The sequence below is a fragment of the Salvelinus namaycush genome, chromosome 4, assembly GCF_016432855.1.
Source record: "Salvelinus namaycush isolate Seneca chromosome 4, SaNama_1.0, whole genome shotgun sequence".
NCBI classification, from domain to species: Eukaryota; Metazoa; Chordata; class Actinopteri; order Salmoniformes; family Salmonidae; genus Salvelinus; species Salvelinus namaycush.
The window spans coordinates 29,836,166-29,861,799 of NC_052310.1; the positions used below are offsets into that span (position 1 = coordinate 29,836,166).

General features: G+C 43.2%; 1 protein-coding gene across 4 annotated transcripts in view; it reads left to right on the forward strand.

Moving 5' to 3' along the window:
* LOC120046432 (fibroblast growth factor receptor 2-like) overlaps nucleotides 1-25,634 on the forward strand; it is a 100,732-nt gene that overhangs the window by 59,421 nt on the left and 15,677 nt on the right. For all 4 annotated transcript variants that reach the window (XM_038991658.1, XM_038991657.1, XM_038991659.1 and 1 more), the window contains 4 exons: nucleotides 6,482-6,603; nucleotides 17,427-17,537; nucleotides 19,851-20,041; nucleotides 23,170-23,292. In XM_038991658.1, coding sequence (XP_038847586.1) covers nucleotides 6,482-6,603; nucleotides 17,427-17,537; nucleotides 19,851-20,041; nucleotides 23,170-23,292 — 547 coding nt within the window. The remainder of the gene's footprint in view (nucleotides 1-6,481; nucleotides 6,604-17,426; nucleotides 17,538-19,850; nucleotides 20,042-23,169; nucleotides 23,293-25,634) is intronic.

The window sequence follows — 25,634 nt, forward strand, 5'->3', positions numbered from 1 at the left end:
TCAAGGGAAGCCAGTTTGGATTTGACTTCAGAACAATCACATCAAAAGCAGAACGGCATTTACAGAAAAAAAAATTGAATTGTTGCATCTCATTGTGTCGTTGTCCTCCGGTGGCTAGCTAGCTAAAATCATCCCTTTTCCTAAAATAGCCATGGATGGAGATAGGGATTTGGACTTGTGGTTTTACTTAATTCTCCGTACTGGCCAATGATTACAACGGGGATTCTGATCCAACCATAAATTCATACATTGTGGCCCTGGCCTGAGAGGATGGAAGTAGCTAGATGTAATAGGCTAATGTTAGCTAGCTGGCCTGGCACATAGATGGCCATGAAAGGAAGATAGGCTAGCGAGCAAGGATTTTAGCCAGGTAGCCTAGGACAACAAAAACTTAAAGCGTATACAAAAACTTCAAGCGTGTACTTAGCCAACAAGAGATTATCAGTTATTGGCGTTTCTCTACAAGTAGGGTGAGTCAACATGTTTTTTTCTACATGCACGCACACACACAAACACACAAATCAGTACCATGGACAGCCACATCATATTTAGCTTACATTGATTGGACTAAGTAGTTTTTGGTGTCTTTTCACTATATTAAACTAAGCATACAGTTGAAGTCGGAAGTTTACATACACTTAGGTTGGAGTCATTAAAACATGGCTCGCAACCTGGCGGGCGCGTCACCAACAAACTATCATGGTCCAAACACACCAAGAAAATCAGAAAGAGGGCACGACAACGCCTTTTTCCTCGTCTTTTGGTAGGGACAATAATCTCATATTTTATCTCATTCTGTTTTCTGGCTGGTGCAGTCCATCTTGTAAAGTTTGCACCTTTGTTTCCAGAAGCCCAATTGTGTTGTCTTGTTCATGCACGCGCCCGCCATGTACAGATGAAGACGGAAGTTTACATACACTTAGGTTGGAGTCATTAAAACTCGTTTTTCAACCACTCCACAAATTTCTTGTTTGAGTTTGAGTTTGAGTTTATTTTATTTTTACAGGGACAGTGCACATTAATCAACGTTTCAGTAAAAGTGCCGGTTTTAGCCAGCCGGCTAATTTTCAACCGCAGTCCCTGGGCAGGTTATTAAAAACAATTACAATATGGACAATAGCAACATAGAACAAGACATAGCATACAGACATAGCAACATAGGACAAGCAAGACGTAGCATACAGACAGAGCAACATAGAACAAAAAGCAGCAAGACAAAATTCATAAAAGCAACAAAGTGTTTCCACACCTCACAAGTTAGACAACAGACATGGAAAGCGGCAACACACAGCTAGGGACCATGTTCACAAATCTGATTGACCTTAAGCCATGTCTTCAAGCATTTTGTGAAAGTGTGATATGTGGTGCAGTTATGTGTGTCTGATGGCAGTGTATTCCAGACATGGGAAGCTCTCACAGAAAAAGCGGATTTACTAAAGGTGCTTTTCCTTAGGGGAACTACACAGTCACCTCTCATGGCAGACCTTGTGGATCTGCTGCCATATGTTTGGGTTTTCTGTTTAACAAAAATACTGAGTGGAGGGGGAGCCAAGCCATTTAGGATCTTGAATACAAGACATGCATCAGTGTATTGCACAAGATTTTCCCAACTCAGGAGCTCATGCTTTCTGAGGATGTGACAGTGATGATGGCTATTGGGCTTCCTATCAAGCACTTTGAGAGCCTGTTTGTAGACAGACTGAATAGGTCTTACTGTTGTACAGCAAGCTTGGGCCCAACTAGTCAAGCAGTATGTTAAGTGGGGGAGTATCATAGATTTGAAGTACAGTTTTGCTACCTCTGTAGTCAAACAATTTCGAATATATCGGAAATTAGCTAGGTTGAATTTGGTTATTTGAATTACCTTTTTCACGTGCTTTTTAAAAGAGAGGTTGGAATCAAGTATGATGCCAAGGTACTTAAAATCAGATACCACCTGGAGCTTCTCCCCTGACACATAGACATCTGGCTCAGTAGCATCTGTTGCCCTCTTTGTGAAGAACATGCAAACAGTTTTTTTCACATTGAGATGCAAACACGAGTCACTGAGCCACTTTGTAACCTGGACCATTACAGTAGTGAGTTCTTGTGCAGCTTGTTGTTTGCTCTTTGCATGCACATATATCACTGTATCATCTGCATACATTTGAACTTCAGACCCAGTACAGACAGAAGGCAGATCATTAATGTACAGGCTGAACAGGAGGGGCCCCAGTATTGACCCTTGGGGCACGCCCACATCATAGCTAAGAGTGGGCGACAGCTCATTGCTCACTCTGACACACTGAGTTCTGCCTTCAAGGTATGATTTCATCCATCTCAAGGCATCAGGGGAAAAGTTAAACTTGGACAATTTTGTGATGAGAATCTCATGGTTAACAGTATCAAAAGCCTTCCTTAGGTCCAGAAACACAGCCCCAACAACGCCCCCTTTGTCCATCTTGGACTTCACATTTTCCAGAAGAAAGCAGTTGGCCGTTTCTGTGGAGTGTTTCGCTCTGAAGCCAAACTGCATGGAATGTAATGTGAAGGGGCTGTTGTTGAGGTGGGCAATCAGTTGTTCTGCTACACACTTTTGTTAACAAACTATAGTTTTGGCAAGTTGGTTAGGACATCTACTTTGGGCATGACACAAGTCATTTTTCCAACAATTGTTTACAGACAGATTATTTCACTTATAATTCACTGTTTCACAATTCCAGTGGGTCAAAAGTTTACATACACTAAGTTGACTGTGCCTTTAATTAAACAGCTTGGAAAATTTCAGAAAATTATGTAATGGCTTTAGAATAGGCTAATTGACATACTTTGAGTCAATTGGAGGTGTACCTGTGGATGTATTTCAAGGCCTACCTTCAAACTCAGTGCCTCTTTGCTTGACATCATGGGGAAATCAAAAGAAATCAGCAAAAAAATTGTAGACCTCCACAAGTCTGGTTCATCCTTGGGAGCAATTTCCAAACATCTAAAGGTACAAACAATAGTACGCAAGTATAAACACCATGGGCCCACGCAGCCGTCATACCGCTCAGGAAGGAGACGCATTCTGTCTCCTAGAGATGACCGTGCTTTGGTGCGAAAAGTGCAAATCAATCCCAGAACAGCAGCAAAGGACCTTGTGAAGATGCTGAAGGAAACAGGTAGAAAAGTATCTATATCCACAGTGAAATGAGTCCTATATCGACATAACCTGAAAGGCCGCTCAGCAAGGAAGAAGCCACTGCTCCAAAACCGCCATAAAAAAGCCAGACTACGGTTTGCAACTGCACATGGGGACAAAGATCGTACTTTTTGCAGAAATGTCCTCTGGTCTGATGAAACAAAAATAGAACTGTTTGGCCATAATGACCATCATTATGTTTGGAGGATAAAAGGGGAGGCTTGCAAGCCGAAGAACACCATCCCAACCGTGAAGCACGGGGTTGGCAGCATCATGTTGTGGGGGTGCTTTGCTGCAGGAGGGACTGGTGCACTTCCAAAATAGATGGCATGGGGAAGGAAAATTATGTGGATATATTAAAGCAACATCTCAAGACATCAGTCAGGAAGTTAAAGCTCGGTCGCAAATGGGTCTTCCAAATGGACAATGACCCCAAGCGTACTTCCAAAGTTGGGGCAAAATGGCTTAAGGACAACACAGTCAAGCTATTGGAGTGGCCATCACCAAGCCCTGACCTCAATCCTATAGAACATTTGTGGGCAGAACTGAAAAAGCATGTGCGAGCAAGGAAGCCTACAAACCTGACTCAGTTACACCAGCTCTGTCAGGAGGAATAGGCCAAAATTATTGTGGGAAGCTTTAGGAAGGCTACCCGAAACATTTGACCCAAGTTAATCAATTTAAAGGCAATGCTACCAAATACTAATTGAGTGTATGTAAACTTCTGACCCACTGGGAATGTGATGAAAGAAATAAAAGCTGAAATAAATCATTCTCTCTACTATTATTCTGACATTTCACATTCTTAAAACGAAGTGGTGATTCTAACTGACCTAAAACAGGGAATTTTTACTAGGATTAAATGTCAGGAATTGTGAAAAGGTGAGTTTAAATGTATTTGGCTAAGGTGTATGTAAACTTCCGACTTCAACTGTAGGTGATTTGATGATGTTGAAGTTGAAATGGTGCTGGAATAGTGAAGGCAGCTCTTTTCGACTTGAGGTAACTCTCCGTGGTTCTAAATCAATTGTTGTTTTGTTTTGTTGTTTTGTATTCCGAAAATATCAGAAACAATTTGCTTGACCATGCTGTAGGTTATGCAACTGTTCGTTACATGCAAAATGCTTTGAGGACTTGCTCGCTGGGTTTGTGATGAAACAAAGGTGTGGTTGAATTTATTCTGCCACTGTGTCTTCTTATTGTCTCGGCTTTAGGCCTACAGTATATATAATATGAACTAACAGGTTATAGAGCAAACAACCCAATTATCACAACACATAGGCTACTGGACTGCAATATAGAGTAAGTGGCTTTCAATCACTGGTACATTTTTGCTACGCAACTGTTTCACCGACCCCCTGGAATGCGGCCTATGGCTTTCTCAGGTATTTCTCAGAGAATCGGTGAGGCATTGGGTGAGGCCCAAGACTAGCTGCATACTGTTGTAAGCTGCGGTCAGTGAGGTTTTTGCTCAGTTGGAATGTATTTCTACCTAACACACTGTCAGCGGATCTGTAAAATCCGGAATTATTCGGTTTTCAGGGGAAAAGCAGAGAAGAGACGAAGCCTGAAAACCGCATGCTTCCGGTTTCCTTCTACCCCACTCAGGAGTTTATTTTACGCCTGCTACGTTAGGTTACCTAACTTCAAACAAACCCAGAAATGATTCCAGTGCGGTGTCCCAGTTGTCAGAGATTGTGGCAGTGATTTCACACTAGCTCTTTCAAGTCAATGTGTGAATGTTGCTAATTACTTTGTCTCCTAACTAGATGCATTATAGTAGTATGTAACCCCCTCATCATGAATGACAACGTTAGCTAACATTTGGCTAACTGATTGTGTATGCATGCTATTACATGAGGTACTAGTGTTGTCTGGTATACTATACCATTAAGCACCATTGAACATGGTCTGTGATCTGTAATGATTAACCAGTGAGTAATGGCTGTGGCTGTGATAAAAAATGTCACTGTACCAGAGTAGTGTTCATTAGGCAGCAAACAGAAGAAAATGGACTGAAACAGGGATGGACAGCCTGGACTTGTCCAATAAGAAACACTAATTTTTATTTTCCATGTTTAAAAACGTTGTGCTCTACTGAACATGACCCAGGGAGGCCATTGGCACCCAGCCCTTTCCGTATCACTTACACAGACCAATGAGTCATTTCTCAGTGCTACACTGTACCAGGGTCCTGTTCATTAGGCACCAAACAGAAGGAAACAGACTGAAACAGGGAGGAACTACCTGGAAGTGTCCAATGAGAAAAGCGTATTCTCGATTAATGTAGCACTTTTCTTTTTTCTTTTTTGCCTAATGAACAGGACCCTGTGTGTGTCTTTGTGTGTGTGTGTGTGTGTGTGTGTGTGTGTGTGTGTGTGTGTGTGTGTGTGTGTGTGTGTGTGTGTGTGTCATGGCTGTAATCTGTGTGTTTGTGCTGTGACTGTTTGCTTTGCCTCATACCAGTCCCTACTACGAGTTGAACTAGTGGCCTCAGTCAGCTTCAGTGGAAAGTGTCAAGCTGAAGGCCACAATAGACTTATACATAGTAATTTTGCTTCGGTGAGGTCTCTTGTTGTTAAGCAATGGGGGGAAACCCAGACAGTAAAACACAATCCGGCTCTTGGGTTATTAACATGCTTCCGCCTGTGGTGTTTCGCCATGCCATGTTTTTTTTAAAGATTTAACAGTAGGAGATCAAAAGCATTCAACATGTCTCCTTGGCATGCTCGATTAAGCCCCTACTGTTAAATCTTGTGTGTCTCTCGTTCATCTCTGTCCCCCTGTCTCCTCTCCGACACTCCTCGTCTGTCATTCCCAAGTGCCTCGGGGGCCGTGGTGGAGATGCAGAACACTCAGGAATGCTAAAGTTTGTGCTGGCATGGAAGGAAAAATAACATTGATTATGTGTGGTGGGCCAGGGCAGAAAGGGTGCCATTGAGCTAGGGGTGGTGGGGGGGGGGGGGGGGGGGGACATCTGTGTGGACAGACTAGGGATTGTGTTACTCTGACGGCATGCTGGCCTTAGGCCCCGGAGCCAGTGTGAATGTTTACACAACCTCAAGAGTGGGCCACAGGGGCAGGCCATTGCCTGTCAATCAAACTTGGACCAGAGGGTCAATCTATTACCAAAGGATCAGTGGTCAGAGATGTGTTGTGACCATGATTTATAGTGGTGTGGGAAGTGTGCGACTGGGTCTAAGTGTGTGTGCGTGCACATGCCCATGTGAGTATGTATAAAGGAGAGCTATTACAAATTCTGTGTGTAGCTATACAGCTGTTTGAACTATTCTTCTAACCTCTCCCTCTCCTCCTCTACAGGTTGACTCTGGGCAAGCCGCTGGGCGAGGGCTGCTTTGGCCAGGTGGTGATGGCCGAAGCATTGGGCATTGATAAGGACAAGCCCAAGGAGGCCGTCACAGTGGCTGTGAAGATGCTGAAAGGTAAAGTGCATTAAGAAAGTATTCAGACCCCTTGACATTTTGTTACTTTACAGCCTTATTCTAAAATTGATTAAATTGTTTTTTTTTTACTCTTCAATCTACACACAATACCCCATAATGACAAAGCAAAACAGGTTTAGACATTTTTGCTAATTTATTCAAAATAAAAACCTGAAAATTCACAATTACATAAGTATTCAGAGCCTTTACTTAGTACTTTGTTGAAGCACCTTTGGCAGCGATTACAGCCTAGAGTCTTCTTTGGTATGACGCTACAACCTTGGCACACCTGTATTTGGGGAGTTTCTCCCATTCTCCTCTGATTGGTAGAGTGCTGCAGAGATGGTTGTCCTTCTGGAAGGTTATCCCATCTCCACAGAGGAACTCTGGAGCTCTTTCAGAATGACCATCGGGTTCTTGGTCACCTCCCTGACCAAGGCCCTTCTCCCCTGATTGCTCAGTTTGGCCAGGTGGCCAGCTTGGTGGTTCCAAACTTCTTCCATTTAAGAATGATGGAGGCCACTGTGTTCTTGGGGACCTTCTGTGCTGTAGAAATGTTTTGGTACCCATCCCCAAGATCTGTGCCTCGACACAATCCTGTCTCTGAGCTCTACGGATAATTCCCTACGACTTCATGGCTTGGTATTTGCTCTGACAGGCATTGTCAACTGTGGGACCTTATATAGACAGGTGTGTGCCTTTCCAAATAATGTCCAATCAATTAAATGTACCACAGTTGGACTCCTAGTTGTAGAAACATCTCTAGGATGATCAATGGAAACAGGATATACCTAAGCTCAATTTCGTGTCTCATAGCAAAGGGTCTAAATACTTATGTAAATAAGGTAAAACATGTCTAAAAAAATAGTTTTTGTTTTGTCATTATGGGGTATTGTGTGTAGATTGATGAGGGGGAAAAATTATGTAATCAATTTTAGAATAAGGCTTTAACGTAACAAAACTTGGGGAAATTAAAGGGGTCTAAATACTTTCCGGATGCACTGTACATGCGAGTTTGTCCCTCGGTTTGTACCTGTGCGTGTGTTTGTGTGTTTACCACTGTGTGTGTGTCCCTCCCTCAGTAAAGCCTACGGGATCTTAGTATTTCAGTATCGACACAGTGTATCCCTAGCCGTGTGACACACTGCCCTGCTAGCTGTAAGCCACTGGCTCTAGTTTGGGGTATATGTTGTGGCTGGGCGTGTGTGTTTGTGTACGAGGGTGTGTTTACTTACAGTATGTATTATTTCTTATTTACACTACATACCACTGCACACCTGGCTATGTGTCACTGTGTGTGCAAGTACACCATCAGGCTTGGGGAATAATGGATTACATGAAATCCATTACAACTGACTGATTACAAAAATCTGACAGACTTTGGTTTTTAATGCCTCTTAAGGGAAAGTAATGTAAAAGTTACTGAAAGTAATCAGATTATGTTCCTGAGTTTGGTTAATCCAAAAGTTATGTTACTGATTACGATAACCTACCCACGGTTGGGTAGGTTAAAAAGTAACCTACTCAACCGTGTACACTACATACACTACATGACCAAAAGTATGTGAACACCTGCTCGCCGAACATCTCATTCCAAAATCATGGGCATTAATATGGAGTTGGTCCTCCCTTTGCTGCTATAACAGCCTCCACTCTTCTGGTAAGGCTTTCCACTAGATGTTGGAACATTGCTGTGGGGACTTGCTTCCATTCAGCCAAAAGAGCATTAGTGGAGTCGGGCACTGATGTTGGGCGATTAGGCCGGGCTTGCAGTCGGCATTCCAATTCATCCCAAAGGTGTTCGATGGGGTTGAGGTCAGGGCTCTGCAGGCCAGTCAAAGTTCTTCCACACCGATCTCGACAAACCATTTCTGTATGTACATCGCTTTGTGTACAAGGGCATTCTCATGCGAAAACAGGAAAGGGCCTTCCCCAAACTGTTGCCACAAAGTCGGAAGCAGAATCGTCTAGAATGTCATTGTATGCTGTTGCGTTTAGATTTATCTTCACTGGAACTAAGGGGCCTAGCCCAAACCATGAAAAACAGACCCAGATCATTATTCCTCCTTCACCAAACTTTACAGTTGGCACTATGCATTCGGTCAGGTAGCGTTCCACAGGCATCCACCAAACCCAGATTTGTCCGTTGGACTGCCAGATGGTGAAGCGTGATTCATCACTCCAGAGAACATGTTTTCACTGCTCCATAGTCCAATAGCGGCAAGCTTTACACCACTCCAGCCGACCCATGGCATTGCGCATGGTAATTTTAGGCTTGTGTGTGGCTGCTCGGCCATGGAAACTCATTTCATGAAGCTCCCGACGAACAGTTCTTGTGATGAAGTTGCTTCCAGAGACAGTTTGGAACTCGGTAATGAGTGTTGCAACCGAGGACAGAGGATTTTTACGCATTAAGCGCTTCAGCACTCGGTGGTTCTGTTGTGTGAGCTTGTCTGGCCTACCACTTCGCGGCTGAGCCGTTGTTGCGCCTAGACATTTCCACTTCACAATAACAGCACTTACAGTTGACTGGGCCAAATTTAGCAGGGCAGAAATCTGACGAACTGACTTGTTGGCAAGGTGTCATCCTCAGACAGTGCCACATTGAAAGTCACTGAGCTTTTCAGTAAGGCCATTCTACTGACAATGTTTGTCTATGGAGATTGCATGGCTGTGTGCTCGATTTTATACACCTGTCAGCAACGGCTGTGGCTGAAATAGCCGAATCCACTAATTTGAAGGGGTGTCCACATACTTTTGTATATATAGTGCACATACAAACCTGCCTATATGTGTCACCGAATGTGCGTGTGTACCTGAACCCAAAATCTAGGTGTGTGTACCTGTATGTGTGTGTGAGAGCTGCTATCTATCTCAGGATCTGTCCTACTGGGGTTGGCGGTGTGGGGAAGGCGGGGCTTGGGGTCTGTCATTATTCCTTGTTGGTGATTGACGGCTGTAGGGGCCGAATCACGGGTGCAGGGTCACATACCTGACCCCCACAGCACCAGCTGCCCAGGCATTAGTCTGCACTGACACAAAGACCGCTCAGTCACAGGGATGGAAGGCTGGAAGGACAATTGTATTAAGAAACGAGGAGGGGATGGAGGGAATAGCCCTAAGAAGGGAGGGAGATGGGGGGGGGGGGGGGGTGAGGCGTGGAGGGGGCTAGGTCAGGTAGAGTATTTGATGGGTGGGGGTGGACACACAGATGCACACACGGACACACATACACACACATCGGGACTTCAACCATGGCTGAGCAAGGGAATGTGCCCTTTAACCTCTTAAATGTAATGGCAAAATGTAGATTTCCGCCTAAATAGACATACCCAAAAGTAACTGCTATTAATGTGTTTCATGATTCTGACATGCAAAAACATGGTGTATTTGGAAAGAAGACAATGTGGGAGATTATGAGTAAATGATCAGAAGATAGATAGGAGTTACATAGTTCAGAATACACAAGACCAAGCACACACAAAATAACATTTTTTTTTTTAAGTCATCTTTCATTGACAAGCTATAAGTGAATTATTGATGACTAGAGCTGGAAACACATCAGATGGCTTCCACAACATGTGAATAATATCAGGGAAAAAATGGGATTGATAAACCTAACAACTAGAAATGGGCAGCTGTTTTAGTAAGTGGTGTCAGGTGACGTTTCCAAGTGCCTCTAAACCTCTCCAAAGTGGCATATGTCTGTAAATTAGATGATTCCAGTGATATTACATATTTGCAATCCCTAAATACAATTTGTCCAGTAAAAAAACACAATTTCTACCATATCAACATCACTCAAACATTGAGGTGGTGTTATGGTGGTTCAGGGTACATTCAAGTGTCCTTTCAACCTATCCAAAGTGTCAGAATGTGGTAATTGCACTGTTTTTGCACACTGGATGTGCCTAAAAGTTATTGTTCACTATAAAAACGATATTTCTACAACACCAATCCCTCTCAAACGCTGTGGTGGTGTCGGGGGACATACAGAGGATATCCAAGTGTTTTTTCAACCTTTCCAAAGTGTTTAAACGTTTAGCCCAGGCATATGCAATGTATTGGTCCCACATACAAATGAACTGTTTACAAAAACAATGTAAAAGCAATAGATATACATTAAAAAATATATAAAATGTCTTATCAAACACAAACTTGGTTACACATGTCCTTCACTAAAAAAGGTGCAAAAATAGAAATAAGCTGAACTATTTACAAATGGCATTCTTGTTCGTTTTACATCCCAGGTGTAGATGTTTAGATTTCACTTTCACCATAGCTTTTGCATGTCGTGATAGTCTTTGAAGCAGTCCCTCTCTGCCAGGAAACAAAAAGCGAACTGGCATTTTGGACAAAAGATCTGGCATTTCCCCCTTTTTTTCTCTCTGTTTGGTGCGATGCTTGCAGTTTTTCCTTTTGTCTTTTGACATGTGTGCTGGATAGTGGCGCTCACCTTGAGTGGGGGGTCTTGTGATGGTTGTGAGGGTGCTTTGGGCCCCCAATTCAGCAATTTCCAACACCAACTCTCGGAAGGCCAACTGGGAGAGAGGGGTTTGACCTTTTGCTTTGGCTATCTGCTTGTGGAGAATGAAAGCATTTACTGTAGCAATGTCAACAAAGTGGTAAAAAAAAGTCTTATGCCACTTCCTGGTCTTGTGGAGGAGCTGGTAGTAGCCTATCAGAGCATCAGATAGGTCGACACCCCCTATGCTGGCATTGTAGTCCTTCACAGAAACAGGAATGGGGACGTTCTTCCTCACCCATGCTCTATTGGCATTTTTCTCCCTCCTTGAGACATGGTCGTTATTGAATGCCTTATGCTGTGTGGTGAGCATGGTTACTTCCCTAGTGTCCTTCCATTTCACAAAAAGCAGCTTGTTAGTTCTGATCCAACGTATGGTCCCCCTCTCTGCTGTCTTTGTCATGTCATTTACCTTGGTCTTGGGGTAACCGATTCTCTTAGGGGCTTGTGGCACCATTTGGCCTATTTTCTTTTTCAAGAGGTCTATGAAAAGCATGGGACAAGAATAAAAATTGTCCACAAAGAGCTTGTACCCACTGCCAAGTAATGGGAAGTCCATCAGCTGCATGACAGAGTCATAACTAAGGCCCTTCCCAGTTGGTGTGATCACCTTGCCTTCATAGTTCCACCTGTAGCAGAGGCTGAATCGGGCTAGCACAAAGACATAGTAGCCCCATTTGGACGCCTTATTTTTTATATATTGCTTCAAGCCAATTCGAGCCTTTGAGGCAACCGTGCATTCATCTATAGATAGATTTTGAGCAGGCTGGAAGTAAGTTTTGCATGCCTCCACCATGTCATGATAAAGGGGCTTGAAACTTGCAAGACGATCATACCCTGCAGTACCCTTCCTCCAGTCATTCTCCTGAACCTTTTGTGGGTCACTCATGTGAAGCGTACGGTTGATGGCCAAGAATCAGTTCACTCATGATGGAGGTGGGGAACTCGAACCGATAGAGTGGGGATTCGATGCTCTCGGACCAACTGTCAAGTGTCTTCACTGACATTTTCGACCTCTCCCTGACCGAGTCTGTAATACCTACAGTTGAAGTCGGAAGTTTACATACACCTTAGCCAAATACATTTAAAAACTCACCTTTTCACAATTAGAATCATCACTTTATTTTAAGAATGTGAAATGTCAATTATTTATTTCAGCTTTTATTTCTTTCATCACATTCCCACTGGGTCTGAAGTTTAAATACATTCAATTAATATTTGGTAGCATTGCCTTTAAATTGTTTAACTTGGGTCAAACGTTTCGGGTAGCCTTCCTAAAGCTTCCCACAATTAGTTGGGTGAATTTTGGCCCTTTCCTCCTGACAGAGCTGGTGTAACCGAGTCAGGCCTTCTTGCTCGCACACTCTTTTTTAGTTCTGCCCACAAATTTTCTATAGGATTGAGGTCAGGGCTTTGTGATGGCCACTCCAATGCCTTGACTGTGTTGTCCTTAAGCCATTTTGCCCCAACTTTGGAAGTACGCTTGGGTGAAATCTTGAGATGTTGCTTCAATATATCCACATAATTTTCTTTCCCCATGCCATCTATTTTGGAAGTGCACCAGTCCCTCCTGCAGCAAAGCACCCCCACAACATGATGCTGCCAACCCCGTGCTTCACGGTTGGGATGGTGTTCTTAGGCTTGCAAACCTCCCCCTTTATCCTCCAAACATAACGATGGTCATTATGGCTAAACAGTTCTATTTTTGTTTCATCAGACCAGAGGACATTTCTCCAAAAAGTACGATCTTTGTCCCCAAAGACATGGCGGTTTTGGAGCAGTGGCTTCTTCCTTGCTGAGCGGCCTTTCAGGTTATGTCGATATAGGACTCATTTCACTGTGGATATAGATACTTTTGTACCTGTTTCCTTCAGCATCTTCACAAGGTCCTTTGCTGCTGTTCTGAGATTGATTTGCACTTTTCGCACCAAAGTACGTTCATCTCTAGGAGTCAGAACGCATCTCCTTCCTGAGTGGTATGACAGCTGCGTGGTCCCATGGTGTTTATACTTGCGTACTATTGTTTGTACAGATGAACGTGGTACCTTCAGGCGTTTGGAAATTGCTCCCAAGGATGAACCAGACTTGTGGAGGTCTACAATTTGTTTTCTGAGGTCTTGGCTGATTTCTTTGATTTTCCCTTGATGTCAAGCAAAGTTTGAAGGTAGGCCTTGAAATACATTCACAGGTACACCTCCAATTGACTCAAATTATGTAAATTAGCCTATCAGAAGCCTCTAAAGCCATGACATCATTTTCTGGAATTTTCCAAGTTGTTTAAAGGCACAGTCAATTTAGTGTATGTAAACTTCTGGACCCACTGGAATTGTGATACAGGGATTTATATGTGAAATAATCTGTCTGTAAACAGTTGTTGGAAAAATGACTTGTGTCATGCACAAAGTAGATGTCCTAACCGACTTTCCAAAACTATAGTTTGTTAACTCAAAATTTGTGGAGTGGTTAAAAAGCGATTTTTAATGACTCCAACCTAAGTGTATGTAAACTTCCGACTTCAACTGTACATATTTCAAGCAGACCACCATAGTCCCTGTGCCCAAGTAAGCGAAGGTAACCTGCCTAAATGATTACCGCCCCGTAGCGCCCACATCGGTAGCCATGAAGTGCTTTGAAAGGCTGGTCGTGGCTCACATCAACAGCATCCTCTCGGACACCCTAGCCCCACTCCAATTTGCATATCGCCCCAACAGATCCACAGATGTCGCAATCTCATTCGCACTCCACACTGCCCTTTCTCACCTGGACAAAAGGAACACCTATGTGAAAATGCTGTTCATCGACTACAGCTCAGCGTTCAACACCATAGTGCCCACGAAGCTCATCACTAAGCTAAGGACTCTGGGACTAAACACCTCCCTCTGCAACTGGATCATTGACTTCCTGACATGCCCCCCCAAGGTGGTAAGGGGAGGCAACAACATGCCTGCTACGCCCGTCCTTAACACTGGTGCCCCTCGAGTGTGTACTTAGTCCCCTCCGGTATTCCCTGTTCACCCACGACTGCGTGGCCAAACACGACTCCAACACCATCATTAAGTTTGCTGATGACACAACAGTGGTAGGCCTGATCACCGACAACGATGAGACGGCCTATAGGGAGGAGGTCAGAGAACTGGCAGTTTGGTGCCAGGACAACAACCTCTCCCTCAATGTGAGCAAGACAAAGGAGCTGATCCTGGACTATGGGAAAAGGAGGGCCGAACAGGCCCCCATTAACATTGACGGGTCTGTAGTGGAGCGGGTCAAGCGTTTCAAGTTCCTTGGTGTCCACATCACCAACGAACTATCATGGTCCAAATATACCAAGACAGTCGTGAAGAGCGCACGACAAAACCTTTTCCCCTTCAGGAGACTGAAAAGATTTGGCATGGGCCCCCAGATCCTCGAAAAGTTCTACAGATGCACCATCGAGAGCATCCTGACTGGTTGCATCACCGCCTGGTATGGCAACTGCTCGGCATCTGACCGTAAGGCGCTACAGAGGGTAGTGCGAACAGCCCAGTTCATCACTAAGGCCAAGCTTCCTGCCATCCAGGACCTATATAATCGGCTGTGTCAGAGGAAAGCCCATACAATTGTGAGAGACTCCAGTCACCCAAGTTATAGACTGTTTTCTCTGCTACCGCACGGCAAGCGGTACCGGAGCGCCAAGTCTAGGACCAAAAGGCTCCTCAACAGCGTTTATCCCCAAGCCATTAGACTGCTGAACAATTCATAAAAATCGCCACTGTACAATTTACATTGAACCTCCCCTTTTGTACACTGCTGCTACTCGCTGTTTGTTTGTTACCTATGCATAGCCACTTTGCACCCCACCTATATGTACAGATTACCTCAACTAGCCTGTACCCCTGCACACTGACTCGGTACCGGTGCCCCCTGTATATAGCCTAGTTATTGTTATTCATATTGTGTTACTTTTTATTTATTACTTTTTTATTTTAGCCTACTTCGTAAATATTTTCTTCTTCTTGAACTGCACTGTTGGTTAAGGGCTTGCAAGTAAGCGTTTCACGGTAATGTCTACACTTGTTGTATTCGGCGCTTGTGGCAAATAAAGTTTGATTTAATTTGACTGATACCATTACCAGTCCTATGTAAATCACCAAGGAAGTGTAGTTGAGCATGTCACCCATGGTGACAGGTTTCCAGGACATCTTTCTTCCCCCCTGCTGCTTCTTATCCCCATACTTGTTGGTATTACTAATTAGTGTTCCCAGTACAGAGGTGGTAAAGTAGAGCTGAAACAACTGTAAGGGGGTGTATGTTTCATCACTAACCAACTGTGGGCCTTCAGGTCATTTGGGTTTAACCCTAAATTGTTCTGGCTCCTCATCATCTTTAAGGATCCTATGCCACCTGTCCTCAGTTTCATTGCCCTCTGTTGTGCTGCTTCCACTTCCTCTCCCTCTTTTCTGTTGAGGCCAAGATCTCCTCCCTGCCCCGCACCTCCAGATGAACTTGCAGAGAGGGGAGTGGTGCCAGGGTCTGCAGTGGGGGTGGTTGAAGAGGAGTGGGGTCTTTGTGTAGTGGATGTAGAACCATCAGACGGGGTGATTGAAACTGTAGTAGGGGTGGTTGAAACTGTAGTAGAGGTGGTTGAAACTGTAGTAGGGGTGGTTGAAGAGGACTGGGGCCTTTGTTGAGTGGTGGATGTATAACCATCAGATGGGGTGATTGACATAGCAGTGGGGGGTGAAGATCTTGACTGGCGGGGACATTTGCTGGGGAGGGGTGGATCCCAAACGCCATCATCCAAATCCTCTGCATCTATGCTTCTGGTGAATAAAATAAAGGGATATATTGTTGTAAGACACACAGAATTACAGTTGACAAAATTTACAACACAACATTACTGTAAAGTAAAAACACCAAGCCTAAACTTTATCTGTACAGTGACTCACATAGAAGGTGTGAAGCACACACATAATGTAAACAGTAACAGTTTGGAGACTAAGGCAGAGGTGAGAACCACAAATAAACAATGGCCATGAGAGTTTAGTGGCCTCTCCAAAGTTACAAGGATGAAACTTAGAACAGCAAACAGTGAACTAATATGAAACATAGAAAATAATTACTTTGGAATTATATAACTTGTTACATAGGCCTATTTAAACTAAATCCAAAGCACAAAAAGTAAACAATTTATAAAAAATGAAATGCATATATAGTAAGTTAGCTAAAAAAAAGTCATGAAAATTATTTACTGATAGATATAGGAGTGGATCCAATCCTTCTCGAATCTTCGTCGGCTGAATCGAAATCCTCGTTGTCCAAATCGCTCCCCTGATCCGAGTCCGAATCCAGTATTTTATTTAAAGTTTCAATATCGGTATACTTATTCATAGCTGCCTTCTTTTTAGGTTCCTGTTCAATATTCTTAGTTTTTCCCTTTTTTTCTTTTTTTCTTAAGAAGACATATTTTATGCTAAAGGAATGAAATGAAATCAATGAAATCTGTTTACAATGTAATGTAGCGTGATCAGTGTGTCTCGTCTCTGAGCCAGGTAGCAATAGGTTGCATTACGCATAAAAGGTTCTAGGCCTTGCTTTGTCCAACCCAAGTAGCCAATCCCCTGTGTAATGGATGCCTACAGCGGGTAAGCAGGCAACATCATATATTTGATGCGCAAAGATATAGTCACTCGGTGGACATTCAATGTTGCCATTAAGTCATACATAATCAGATAACATTGGAAATTGGCTAGATTTGTTCCTACCTACCTAAGGATTCATTTGATAGCCCCCATGTAGCTATAGCTCACACACAGACCAAATCGAAACTTACATTTTAAGATGTTTGCTGTTTGGTGAAAACATTGTATAAAATAAACATTATGACTCTCGGGGCTGGTGATCAATAACGGTAGGTCACAGGCAGAAAAATAAGTTGATCCTCATGTAGGTAGCAGCCATCTTGAAATGAAGTCATCGGCTCAGCCTGCCCTTGTAAATTCATATGCCCATATTTGGTAGAAAGTCACACCAAAGATTTGAAGGCACCGATCAATAGCCAAGATACTCAGCTTTCTGCAGACACCCTGCTTTTCCAAACTGAATTGAATAAATAAAAAATCTAATAGGGTCCCCAAATATGGGGACTTTACATTTAAGAGGTTTAACTGAGCGAGACAGGACCAACCAAGAGGGAGGGCTAGTTAACAGGTAATGATGCTGACAGGTAATGAAATTAATGCAGCCTATAGCATTGCGCATGTGTCTGTTATTCATGAATATGTATTTCTGTATTTTCATCCCTCCTCCTGCCCCCCTCCAGACGATGCTACAGATAAGGACCTGTCAGACCTGGTCTCAGAGATGGAGATGATGAAGATGATTGGAAAACACAAAAACATCCTCAACCTGCTAGGGGCCTGTACACAAGATGGTGAGTACAAGGGGCTCTACCATAACTTACTCTGTACCTCTCCCATACATCTACAGTCGTGGCCAAAAGTTTTGAGAATGACACAAATATTAATTTCCACAAAATTTGCTGCTTCAGTGTCTTTAAATATTTTTGTCACTATGGGATACTGAAGTATAATTACAAGCATTTCATAAGTGTTAAAGGCTTTTATTGACAATTACATGAAGTTGATGCAAAGAGTCAATATTTGCCGTGTTGACCCTTCTTTTTCAAGACCTCTGCAATCCGCCCTGGCATGCTGTCAATTAACTTCTGGGCCAAATTAACTTCTGGGCCAAATCCTGACTGATGGCAGCCCATTCTTGCATAATCAATGCTTGGAGTTTGTCAGAATTTGTGGGTTTTTGTTTGTCCACCCGCCTCTTGAGGATTGACCACAAGTTCTCAATGGGATTAAGGTTTGGGGAGTTTCCTGGCCATGGACCCAAAATATCAATGTTTTGTTCCCCGAGCCACTTAGTTATCACTTTTGCCTTATGGCAAGGTGCTCCATCATGCTGGAAAAGGCATTGTTCATCACCAAACTGTTCCTGGATGGTTGGGAGAAGTTGCTCTCGGAGGATGTGTTGGTACCATTCTTTATTCGTGGCCGTGTTCTTAGGCAAAATTGTGAGTGAGCCCACTCCCTTGGCTGAGAAGCAACCCCACACATGAATGGTCTCAGGATACTTTACTGTTGGCATGACACAGGACTGATGGTAGCGCTCACCTTGTCTTCTCCGGACAAGCTTTTTTCCAGATGCCCCAAACAATTGGAAAGGGGATTCCTGAGAGAAAATGACTTTACCCCAGTCCTCAACAGTCCAATCCCTGTACCTTTTGCAGAATATCAGTCTGTCCCTGATGTTTTTCCTGGAGAGAAGTGGCTTCTTTGCTTGCCCTTCTTGACACCAGGCCATCCTCCAAAAGTCTTCGCCTCACTGTGCGTGCTGCCATTCCTGAGCAAGTTCTGTACTGGTGGTGCCCCGATCCCGCAGCTGAATCAACTTTAAGAGACGGTCCTGGCGCTTGCTGGACTTTCTTGGGCGCCCTGAAGCCTTCTTCACAACAATTGAACCGCTCTCCTTGAAGTTCTTGATGATCCGATAAATTGTTGATTTAGGTGCAATCTTACTGTCACGCTTCTTCTACAATTGAACCCAGAAGCAGACTAGGACAAGGAGAGTAAGACGAAGGTGAGTATTTATTTACAAGTTTAAATGTAGTGATAGAAAATTCCAAGTGGCGGAGCGGGCAGCGGAGGTGAGTTGATGGGATTGAATAGGCAGATCCAAGGAAGTAACTGAAGTCACCGACGACCAGGTAGGGATGGGATGAGTGTTCCGGGTGAATGACTGTAGACAGAAAAAACGGAGGTGAGTTCAAGGCAAGCAAGACGTACAAAACAACAAAACAAACTCTATCAAACTGGAGGCTGATACGCTGGCACAACATACTGTTCATGGCTAACGATCCGGCAGTGAATGGATGTCAGGTCAGCGCTTATGAAGTGGAGGGGTGATGATCAGGACCAGGTGTGCAGATAGCTGATGGGATACAGGTGCGGGTACTCAGAGATCTTCCAACTAGCTACGTCGCCCGGCAACCAGACAGGGTGCGTTCCAGGACACCGGAAAAAACACTCCAGGACAGAACACAGGCAAAAACAGACTCAGGAAGCGGGATTCGTGACACTTACAGCAATATCCTTGCCTGTGAAGCCCTTTTTGTGCAAAGCAATGACACACCTGTGTTAACGAGAGAATCACTGACATGATGTCAGCTGGTCCTTTTGTGGCAGGGCTGAAATGCAGTGGAAATGTTTTTTGGGGATTCACTTCATTTGCAAGGCACTCTTCATAACATTCTGGAGTATATTCAAATTGCCATCATACAAACTGAGGCAGCAGACTTTGTGAAAATTTATATTTGTGTCATTCTCAAAACTTTTGGCCACGATTGTACTATGAATATGGTGTTGAATATCAGAACTGAATCTACATCAGTATTTCATCCACACACAACAAAACCTCTCCCACCATATATTTGTCATTTTTGTCATGTTTGACTCTGTCATTCACAAATTGTCAGCGTTCAAGTTTTCAAGATAAAATCCTGATGCCCATAATCCCTGATTGACTCGGTTCCTTCAATACTCAAGATTCATCCCTCTCCCCCAATTTGTAAAGCAGTGATCAGTCAGTGTGGAGTCCTAAATGTGTGCATGTGTCCTCTCTCTCTCTTTCTCTCTTTCTTTCTCTGTCTGTCTGTCTCTTTGTCTCTCTGTGACAGGCCCTCTATATGTGATAGTGGAGTATGCCTCTAAAGGGAACCTGAGGGAGTACCTACGTGCCCGCAGGCCCCCTGGCATGGAGTACTCCTACGATATTACCCGCTGCTCAGATGAACAGCTCACCTTCAAGGACTTGGTCTCCTGTACCTACCAGGTGGCACGGGGCATGGAATATCTGGCCTCACAGAAGGTACACACACACACACAAACACACATACAACATGTTCATTCTCACCATTCTGCTAGGTAGACACACTTCCTTGGCATTGCACTGGGTCCTTGTGACTAGGGCTTTAGCCATGGTGGTTGTGTAAAAAGTGTGTGCTTATCAATATTTTCCCCTAAAAACACATCTCTAGCCACCTGTCCAAATCTCAGCATTGTCTCTCTCTATCACACAAATCCTCTCTGTGTGGACAACTGAAGAATAGCGTTTTCACAACGCATTCACAACTGGCAATGGGCACTTTAGCCAAACACTCCATCACGCTCCTGCTCACTAGAGGAATGTGACAGAGCCTAGAGCATACAATCACACAGTATGCTAACACACACACACATACACACACACACACACACACACACACGTATACACACACACTCTGGCATGCAGACAGGCACCTAAACACACATGCACAGGCAGACATACACACCTAGGTGCACAAACAACTTCTACCATGTATCTGTCATGAATCTTCCTCCAATTCAGGCACGGTTGTCGTGCATGTATTTTGTCGTCATGTTATATTAGGTAGCGTGTGTTACTTTAACCTTTTCACGCATGAGTTCCAAATATCTCTAACAGTCGCCCCAGCGTGAGTTTTTTTTATGCACGTGATGTCAGAATGCACTCACTGTTCCAAAATGTGATTATTACGGAACAGGACAATTAACCCGCGCTGCCTCCAAACAAAAATAACTTGTCAATTTCAAGCTATTTTCTTACAATTTTTATTTTCTAACAACAGTTTGAATTGTGGTGTGTTCTACCTCCTCATTAATTCACATAGAAGTAGCCCATTTCACTGTTCTGGACAATTTATGTTTGAGCCTTTACTGAGCCGGACAAACTTCTCTCTTCAAGGAGAGCCCAAGCAGTCTTGCACAAACTTTATCCCTCAAGCACATTTTCTGGCTGGCGCTCGCATTGTTGTTTTCCTTACAAATAATAACTTTACTCCTATCAAACTAGGTGCCTTTATTTTCTGTATATTGTGTTGTAATTTATACTGTAGCATATATTTACAGTTTTATTCACATGTTTTCAAGTACTGTGAACAAATCATGCATTCCGATTATTGCATAGATTGTAATGGACATCAAATCAAATTTTATTAGTCACATACACATGGTTAGCAGATGTTAATGCAAGTGTAGAGAAATGCTTGTGCTTCTAGTTCCGACAGTGCAGTAATATCCTACAAGTAATCTATCAATTTCCCAACAACTACCTAATACACACAAATCTAAAGGGGTGAATGAGAATATGTACAGATAAATATATGGATGAGCGATGGCCGAGCGGCATAGCCAAGATGCAGTAGATGGCATAAAACACAGTACATACATATGATATGAGTGATGTAAGATATCTAAACATTATTAAAGTGGCATTATTTAAAGTGGCATTGTTTAAAGTGACAAGTGATCCATTTATTAAAGTGGCCAGTGATTTGAGTCTCTATGTAGGCAGCAGCGTCTTTGAGGTAGTGATCGCTGTTTAGCAGTCTGATGGCCTTGAGACAGAAGCTGTTTTTCAGTCTCTCGGTCCCAGCTTTGATGACCTGTACTGACCTCTCCTTCTGGATGGTAGCGATGTGAACAGGCAGTGGCTCGGTGGTTGTTATCCTTGATGATCTTTTTGGCCTACCTGTGACATCAGGTGCTGTAGGTGTCATGGAGGGCAGGTAGTTTTCCCCTGTGATGCGTTGTGCAGACCGCACCACTCTCTGGAGAGCCTTGCGGTTGAGGGCAGTTGCCGTACCAGGCTGTGATACAGCCCGACAGGATGCTCTCGATTGTGCATCTGTAAAAGTTTGTCAGGGTTTTGGGTGACAAACCAAATTTCTTCAGCCTCCTGAGGTTGAACAGGCGCTGTTGCGCCTTTTTCACCACGCTGTCTGTGTGGGTGGACCATTTCAGTTTGTCTGTGATGTGAACTTAAAACTTTCCACCTTCTCCACTGCTGTCCTTTCGATGTGGATAGGGGGTGCTCCATCTGCTGTTTCCTGAAGTCCACGATCATCTCCTTTTGTTTTGTTGACGTTGAGTGAGACGTTGTTTTCCTGACACCACACTTCGAGTGCCCTCACCTCCTATCTGTAGGCTGTCTCGTCGTTGTTGCTAATCAAGCCCACTACTGTTGTGTCGTCTGCAAACTTGATGATTGAGTTGTAGGTGTGCATGGCCACGCAGTTCTGGGTGAACAGGGAGTACAGTAGGGGGCTGAGCACGCACCCTTGTGGGGCCCCAGTGTTGAGGGTCAGCGAAGTGGAGATGTTGTTTCCTACCTTCACCACATCTATGATGTGTGTAAAATACTTTTTGAAGGTTGTACTGATTATGATGAGCTAATGCTAAGCTATTTGCCAGCTATGTGTGGGGCCATGTTTGTTGACATTATACAATACATTCTGGGTGTCACTTAAACATCTGTCAGACCAAAGGTGTTATAACAAAATGAGGTGAAGGAATGGTGTTTTACTCAGTTATTTCTATCAATGGTGAACTCACCCGTGATGTGATGAGTAGTAATTTCTATTAGCATGTTGTGGTTTCTGTCAGCCGAGAGTTAGCTAAAAATGACCGCATGTGTTACCTCAATCTTTCCTCGATTAGCGCTAGGACTAATGTAGCCTACATTTTCCAGTTTGGATGATTGTGTTATGCTGTCGCTACTTCTGTGACTGTTTAAACATTGCATCCAAAAATAAACTGGTCCAATTCAGAACATAACTTTCTAAAGGACTGTGTTTGTGCAAAATGTTTCTGCGAAAAAACAGTGTTGCCAGCTGAAACGCTGACTGTTGCGTCAATCGAAACTGGCTGTTCTAAATAAGCGTTCTAATCACACCGGTTTGAGCGTACGCTGCAGGGACCACTGTAGAATGATCACACCCGTTTGTTGATACTTGTCAAAGGGTTAATTAAATATGTTTCTGGTTCATTACACTTACCATACACACACACAGTATAACATTTTTAGCATAGCTTACTTACATGTTTCTATTAGTTTCTATTAAAGTTTTTTTTCTCGTTGTCAATTTCATCTATATCTCCGTCCACCCTGTCCCCTTTTCTCTACTTCTCTCCATCCAGTGTATACATAGAGATCTAGCAGCGAGGAACGTCCTGGTCACAGAGAGCAACTTCATGAAGATTGCTGACTTTGGCCTGGCCAGGGACGTCCACAACATCGATTACTATAAAAAGACAACTAACGTGAGTACTTGGGGGGGGGCACTTGAGGAGTGTATGCTGTGTTGTGTGTTCGTTAGTGTGTTCTGTAATGTTGTGAAGGGGTGTATGTGACAGTTAACTCCATTTCAATTGAGTTAATTCATGAAGTAAACCGATATTCCTTAAGGAAAATTAGAATTTCAGTTTTACTTTCTGTATTGTGTTAGTTGAGTCTCCCTCCGTCCTTCTCAGTCTTGGCAGAGACAGGAGGTAGAAGTCTGCGCGGGACTGATTCCTTCATCCCGCTCCCACTGCTTTTCATACCACGCCCGCCTGCTCCCACTGACTTCTTTTTCAATTCCCACATGCTCCAGAAAGAACTGGTCCCGAACCCGGCCGCCATACTGCAATGTTATTGTAGGTCAGGGGTTGCCGTGGGCCAATTTTTCCTTGAGCGGATGGTCGGGGGCCGGAACATAGTTATAAATCATTTGTGCACTGCAAATTGACCGCACGAATCCCAAACAGATATAGTATTTGACAAAAACATAATCATTTCAAACCTTGATTACATTGGAATATTAGCAAATATTACTGCTGAGCGATTAGCAGACCTGCCAACGTGCTCGGATTTTGCGTACCAAATACGCAATTCTCTGTCCATGTACGTAGGTACGAGATCCGAGTTAAAAGTATGCAGAAATGAAAAGGGCCTGAAATATATATATTTTACATTTTAATAAAAAATAAATCCACTGAATAAATCTTAACATCCCGATTCTCGAGCTGTAACACACAGACATGTACGGAGTTTGTGTCAACGGACATGGAGATCAATACATCATTATTCGACGTAGCTACCCCGTGTCTGCCCCTCCTCCTGTTTGTTGTGATGCTGAGTTCGCTGACTGTCAGCTGTACGTAAACACATAACACATAGACAAATCCATTTTCGACTCCGTGTGTTGTGGAAAGGTAAACACTAATTGTTTCAAGCTAACGTTAGCGAACATAAGATGGACATTCAGTGGGCTCTAAAGTGCCAGCAATTCACTTGCATTTGCTAGTGAATTAAATAAAATGCAAATACAAAAAATAACCAGTTGCATTTGTGCAAGTGTGATATAAATTTAATTCTGCATCCCATTAGTTGTATTTTCCATGTAACATTAGGAGGATCACGCAACCTGATAGACTGTGACTGTAATTACGATCCACGCCACAAAAAGCATTACAAAAGTATAATCAAAAATAAATATAAACTTCTTGGCATTAAATGGAGTCGGGAGTTTAGAAGACTGCGCGATGAAGAATGAATGAGTGTTCGGTGTTAGCGACAATGCTTCTAAAATGCTTTTGCATTAGATTTGAGATTTTATCAATTACGAAAATCTGAAATGATGTATGCTCTGCATAGAAATACAATAGGCACCTTTACATAGGCTGAAACACCAGACTCTTCTAGCGAACAGCGGTCAGATTCCCTTTGCGGTAGCCTACTTAAGCATTGTGTAGCCAGTTTGCGGTCTGTGTCGATGCAATCATTTGTTTTTTATGTTTTCAAAATGATATTGCTTTTAGTGTTGATTAGGAACCGTGTCTAAAAGGCCAATACTTGTGAGCTGGCCCTTGTGATTGGCCCTGTTTGAGAGGTGACAGGCGTTCCTCTACTACAGAGACTAAACTTGGGGGCATGTGCTAAGAAAAACTTCATAGATAATTATCTCCATTCTACACTGTACCCAAGAATAAAGGTCCTTTGTGTGTTCTTTGTTATTCGATATTGTTAGTGACTTTTACCATATGTGTAAATAGAATGCTGTCAAGAAAGTATTCCAACCTTTTATAGACTCGATTTGGTACAATTCTATAATTGCGATCAGACTCACAAACAGCGCATGCACGAGCATACAGGGGGGGAAAGAAAACCCCAATTCGGCGAGTCGAATCTCCAATTTGCTGCGCGCGTCTGGAACTCTAAAAAAGTTGGACAGGGTTGGCAGGTCTAGATTAGTGCTTTTTGATGTCGGTTTGATTATGAAAAAATAATCACGGTTTTCAATTTCAGTTTCAATAATGTTTTTAAACATTAAATGCACTATGCATTATGTGGGTTGAATGCTGTAACAACGCAGAATAAAACAATTAACACATGTCCCATGATGGTAGTGGCTGCACATGACTGATTATTACTTATTAGCCATCATTTATTCACATTACTTTACTTAATAAAAATATTTCAGTTGTTGTGTATATTTTATTTGATTACTTAATTTCATTCCATGTCATTATCTCATCTCTATACAGCTGCTGCCTGTGCTGTCTGACAAAAGTACTATTTTGTAGTTATTCAAAGGAAATAAGGCATACTTTTATGACTGCTG